The sequence below is a fragment of the Octopus sinensis genome, linkage group LG3 (assembly GCF_006345805.1).
Source record: "Octopus sinensis linkage group LG3, ASM634580v1, whole genome shotgun sequence".
Lineage (NCBI taxonomy): Eukaryota > Metazoa > Mollusca > Cephalopoda > Octopoda > Octopodidae > Octopus > Octopus sinensis.
Window position 1 is genome coordinate 68,922,814 of NC_042999.1, and position 6,341 is coordinate 68,929,154.

General features: G+C 40.7%; 1 protein-coding gene across 1 annotated transcript in view; it reads right to left on the reverse strand.

The window, feature by feature from the left end:
* LOC115209469 (probable serine/threonine-protein kinase dyrk1) overlaps nt 1–3,691 on the reverse strand; it is a 28,797-nt gene extending 25,106 nt beyond the window's left edge. Inside the window, exons 1-2 of the mRNA XM_029777893.1 lie at nt 3,509–3,691; nt 2,463–3,122 (exon numbers count right to left, since the gene is read on the reverse strand). Coding sequence (XP_029633753.1) covers nt 2,463–3,122; nt 3,509–3,691 — 843 coding nt within the window. The remainder of the gene's footprint in view (nt 1–2,462; nt 3,123–3,508) is intronic.
* Nucleotides 3,692–6,341: the final 2,650 nt, after the last annotated feature.

The following is a 6,341-nucleotide window of genomic DNA, read 5'->3' on the forward strand; positions in this document are numbered from 1 at the left end:
TGAAAGAAGCCCGTCGTATATATGTATATATGTATATATATATATATATATATATTAATGATTAGGTGGTTTCTATAAAGACTGTTCAGGGCATTTACTTATGGAATACTGAAAAGATAAACATGCTATCTATATATTAATGTTAAGCCAAGAATCAGAAAAAAATAAAGATGTGTTCACACACACATCTTTATATATGTGCTCTGTTGAAATATTTGAGGACGTAAACACATCAACATTTGTTGTCAAGCGATGGTGGGGGACAAAAATAGACACAACAAACAAACTCACATAAATACATACATATATATACACGAGCAAAACGCCCCACGTCCAATGGTCGATGCTGAGATGTCAAACATTTAAACCGTATTTTCTCAAAACAACTTGTCCGACCGTCCCATTTTGTGGCATTATTTCAAGCCAGCCGGCTGTTTTTGCGCAAACTGCACGTGCATTTTTCTCGCGTACGCGTCGTATCGATAGCAACAGCTGATGTACTTGCGTGTACAAATGCACGTCCCCACGGCTTTATCGATTGCATTCTCTCCTGGAATCGATTTTGTAATTTTTTCAAGACTTATACACGCCCTGATACCGTCGGTATCTACATATCAAATTTGGGCGCAATCGGATGGAGGATTTCATATAATATATATATATATATATATATATATGTATGTATATATACATACATACATACATACACATACATACATACATACATACATACATACATACATACATACATATATATATACGACAGGTTTCTTTCAGTTTCTGTCTAGCAAATCCACACACAAGGCTTTGGTTGGTCCAAGGCAATAGTAGAAAAGCTTTGCTAAGGGTGTCACACTGTGGGACTGAACCCCGGATCATGTAGTAGGGAAACAATCTTCTTGCTACACAGCCACGCCTATCCCCTGTTAGAACCACATTGTCTAAAATGTCTTGCTAAACACGGTAGGATCTGATCTGAAAGTGATTTGGTTGCTATTTCAAGCAGATTTCGCAACCATATAAAATATCTCTCCGGAATTGTTAGCCAAATGATCAAATCGATTGAATGAATTCCACCCAATCTTATCATGTCTGAGAATACTAGATCATTGGATTCGCTTCTGTTATGTTTCGGCAAATAAAAATTCCATTAGTGCCGCCTCTTTTTCTTGTAGCTGGTGCACGTTGATTAACAACACTCTCGCCTCCGCTGCCACCAGATACTGAAAGAAGACATTGCGATTGAATGATGTCAACAATACCCACTAAATGAATAAATACTGCGATTTCTTTTAATTTGCTAGCTCACAGTATCCCGATTCCGTTTATATTTTTCAGTGCTTTAATCCTGTTTAATTATATATTAGATATTAATTCCGTATGCATTTACGATTCGCACATTCGCAAATACAGACACGTACATTCATACATAGACACAGAGACACGCAAGAACTGATATATGTACACAATGAATGTGTAGATGCTCAATATATGATATATATATGCTTATATAAATAAATAGATACATACACACATGAATATGTGCGAATGTGTGTGTATGTGTGTGAGTTGTGTATCTCTGTGCATATATATATATAATATATATTAATATATATATATATATATATATGCATATATGAGTCCATTACATATATGTATGTCTCTGTATATATATAAATATATATACCCACAATGCACACACAAACACACACATACACTTATCTGTTTATATATACGTATATGAACACTCAATCACACACACACACACACACACACAAACATGCACTGTTGCAGGTACATATACAGCAGACAATATGACAAAAACACGTGCACTTCCCCCACATATTCACATACACATGTACACACACACACACACACACACACACACACACCACACACACACACACACTCTCTCACAAACACATATTTATTCACACACACACACACGCAGGCTCACACGTGCATACACACTCCCAGAGAGAGAAAAGCGAAAAAGATAGGGATATAGTTAAGTATAGATAGATAGCTAAATAATAGTATGATAGATAGATATATATAGATATATAGATTAAGAGAGAGAGACAGAGACAGAGACGGAACGGAAAGAGAGAAAGAGAAAGAAGAAAGAAAGAGAAAGAGAGAAGACAGAAAGACAGTAATAACACAAACGCCATACAATAGATATTTCATTGAAGGCATTTACGGCCAAGATTTATACGGTGGTTATTATAAATCCTTAAATCTGACGAGTTGGTCTTTCATCTTTGAACAGCGGCGTCTCCTCCATATTTAAGATAAAGAAAGGAAGTCAATTAGATTAGTTGTAAAACTTCCGTTTATAATGTTCCCTGTCACTACGCAGATAACAATATGGCGTCGCTTGATATCCTTATTGGCTATTTATTACATGCTACCTTCTGTAGATTGATTTTCCAGTCGATGTTGTTGTTGCTGTTGCTGACGCTGTCATCGTCGTCGTCGTGGCTGTTGACGCTGTCATCGTCGTCGCCGTGGCTGTTGATGCTGTCATCGTCGTCGTCGTGGCTGTTGACGCTGTCATCGTCGTCGTCGTGGCTGTTGATGCTGTCATCGTCGTCGTCGGGGCTGTTGATGCTGTCATCGTCGTCGTCGTGGCTGTTGATGCTGTCATCGTCGTCGTCGTGGCTGTTGACGCTGTCATCGTCGTCGTCGTGGCTGTTGATGCTGTCATCGTCGTCGTCGGGGCTGTTGATGCTGTCATCGTCGTCGTCGTGGCTGTTGATGCTGTCATCGTCGTCGTCGCCGGTGTTGATGCTGTCATCGTCGTCGTCGTGGCTGTTGACGCTGTCATCGTCGTCGTCGTGGCTGTTGATGCTGTCATCGTCGTCGTCGTGGCTGTTGATCCTGTCATCGTCGTCGTCGTGGCTGTTGATGCTGTCATCGTGGCTGTTGATGCCGTCATCGTCGTCGTCGTGGCTGTTGATGCTGTCATCGTTGACGTTGTCATCGTTGTGGCAGTTGTGGATGCCATTGTTATTGTTACCATTGCAATAGTTATCGTTGTTGTTGCATTTATTGATGCTATCTTTATTACTGATGTTGTCGTAGTTCTTGCTGTTGTTGTTGACGTCGTCCTCATCGTTCTTATAATTGTTGTTGTGTTGTCGTTGCTGTTTGTTTGTTTGTTTGTTGAGCGAAGCGGTCTTCGTCCTGTAGTGGGGGAAGTCCGAAACGTGGTCCTTTGCTATTCGTAAGACCCGCAGAAGAGAAAGCAGGTCAACCCCCGACACCGAGAGCATCGACGGATGGATGAATTCGCGTCCAGGCTCAGCGGTTGCGTAGGAAGTCGGGGACAAGAAAGAGGAAGAAAGAGTGAGAGAAAGTTGGAGCGAAAGAGTACAACAGGGGTGCCCCTGCCCCGCTGCCGGAGCATCGTGGAACTTTAGGTGTTTTCGCTCAATAAACACACACAACGCCCGATCTGGGAATCGAAACCGCGATACTCCGACAGCAAGTCCGCTGCCCTAACCACTGGGCCATTGCGCTTCCTGTGATCGCTGTTGTTGCTACCCTTGTTATAGTTGTTGTTGTTGGTGGTGTTGTAGTTGCCATCATTTTGTTGTGTTGTCATAGTATTTTTTGTCCCGTTGTTTTCATTGCTATTGTTGTTATTAGCAGTTGTTTTATTTACCGCTGTCGTCATCGCCGTCATCGTCGCTATCACACTTGTTATTTTTGTTGTTTTTTAGTCCCAGGTCAATTCTGACTCAGTACCAGGTCCATTACCCAAAACTAACCAATCACTCAGTCATTATCCACCTAAGACTGCAGATTATATTTGTCATTATCCAATATGTCCTCCTCATTATCTTAAAACGGTGTAATTTCAGAAGGATATAATTTGGTTGCTATTTCTAGCAACTCGAGAGACCACGTAGAAGCTCTCTCTCATTGTCTCTTTGTCATTGTTGACAGTGTTTATTATTGCTGTTGTTATATAGCTCCAGATCAGCTCTAATCAAGCAGATCTAGGATCAGAAGCGGTTCAGCCATGACTATCCCGTCTTTTACGCATGTGCGGAAAACTCTAATAAACAATGGATCCGTTGGTAGAGTGTGATATGAGGAAGATTTGTCTCCTATTTCTAGCAGGTTGAGCAACCATTTAAAGAATCCAACACTGACTCGTTGTTGGCGGTAATGAGGAGTGTGATTGTACCGCACTTGTTGCTGTTGCTCTTGTTGTTCCTGGTGGCGGTGCTATAGCTGTAGTAGTAGTAGTAGTAGTAGTAGTAGTAGTAGTAGTAGTAGTAGTAGTTATAGTAATAGTAGTAGTAGTAGACGTAGTAGTAATAGTAATAGTAGTAGTAGTAGTAGTAGTAGAAGTAGTAGTAATAGCAGTAGTAGGAGTAGTAGTAGAAGTAATAGCAATAGTAGTAGTAGAAGTAGTGGTACAAGTGGTAGTAATAGTAGTAGTAGCAGCAGCAGCAGCAGCAGCAGCAGCAGTAGTAGTAGTAGTAGTAGTAGTTGTAGTAGTAGTAGTAGTAGTAGTAGTAGTTGTTGTTGTTGTTGTTCCTTGTAGTAGTGGTGGTAGTGGTGGTGTTACTGTTGCCGTTGTTTTTAGTTGTGATGATGTAAATGTTCATGTTATTGTTATTGTTAGTGATGGATAAAGGCTGGCGGAATCGTTATCACAGCGGACAAAATGTTTAGCGGTATTTCGTCCGTCTTTACTTTCTGAGTTCAAGTGCCGCTGGGGTCGGCTTTACCTTTCATCCTTTCGGGATCGATAAAACAAGTACCAGTTATGCACTGGGGTCGATGTTATTGACTTACCCCCGCCCCCAAAATTGCTGGCCTTGCGCCTAAATTTGAAACCATTATTATTCTAAGTGGTGATGCGTGGGGGCGTGTGGCTTAGTGTTTAGGGTGTTAGATTCATGATCGTAAGATTGTGGTTTCGATTTCAGGACTGGGCGATGCGTTGTGTCCTTGAGCAAAACACTTCATTAAACGTTGCTGTAGTTCAGTCAGCAGACAAAACTGAGCGCAGGAGTGGCTGTGTGGTAAGTAGCTTGCTTACCAACCCCATGGTTCCGGGCTCAGTCCCACTGCGTGGTACCTTTTCAAATGTCTTCTTTCTATAGCCTCGGGCCGACCAAAGACTTGTGAGTGGATTTGATAGGCGGAAACATACGTATATATGTATGTATATGTTTGCGAGTGGATTTGGTAGACGGAAACTGAAAGAAGCCCGTCGTATATATATATATATATATGTGTGTGTGTGTGCGTGTGTGTGTGTGTGTGTGTGTGTGTGTGTGTGTGTGTGTGTGTGTGTGTTGTGTGTCTGTGTTTGTCTCCCCCAACATCGCTTGACAACCGATGCTGGTGTGTTTGCGTTCCTGTAACTTAGCGGGTCGGCAAAGAGAGGCTGATAGAATAAGTACTAGGCTTACAACGAATAAGTCATGGGGTCGATTTGCTCGACTAAAGGCGGTGCTCCAGCATGGCCACAGTCAAATGACTGAAACAGTTAAAAGAGTAAAAGAGTAACCCTGTGACGGACCGGCATCACGTCCAGGGGAAGAATTCACTCGTATACACTCGTATACACCATACAATCAAGCATGTATATTCTCCATAATATATACATTCGCCGGATTCTATGGCTCGGCGAGAACCGGTGATGCTGGCGTTAGAAGTGGCATCATTGTAAACGCTGTGGCTGTTGTTGTTGTTGCTGCTACTGTTGTTTTTGGTGATGGTGGTGGTGGGGGATGTAAACGTTTATGTTGTTGCCCTAATTATCACTGGTGGCGTTAATGTAGCGATGGTAGTGATGATGTTAGTAGAGACCCTATTGCTAACGTCCTTCCTGTTATTGATAAGGCGAACGGATGTTCTAACTGGTGAATGTCCCCTGATTACGGCTGCAGCTTCTAATCAAATTCTTCATCTTTTTAATCATCGTTATTACGATGTATTTATAGTTTTTAGTATCACACAATGAAATAACCCCTACTTTTTATTTCTTTGTGTTTTTATTTCGTCTTTTTTTTTTAAAGACCCCTGTTCTCTCAAGAAAAAGTGAAGAAACGATTATTACCCTTGTATTACAACAGCAACAACAACAACAACAACAACAACAACAACAGCAGCAGCAGCAGCAGCAGCAGCAACAACAACATCAATAATAATAATATTGATGATGATGATGATGATGATGATGATGATGATGATGATAATAATGATAATAATGATGATAATGATAATAATGATAATAATAATAATAATAATAATAATACTAATAATAATAATAATAATAATAATAATAATAATAATAATAATGGATTGTGTCT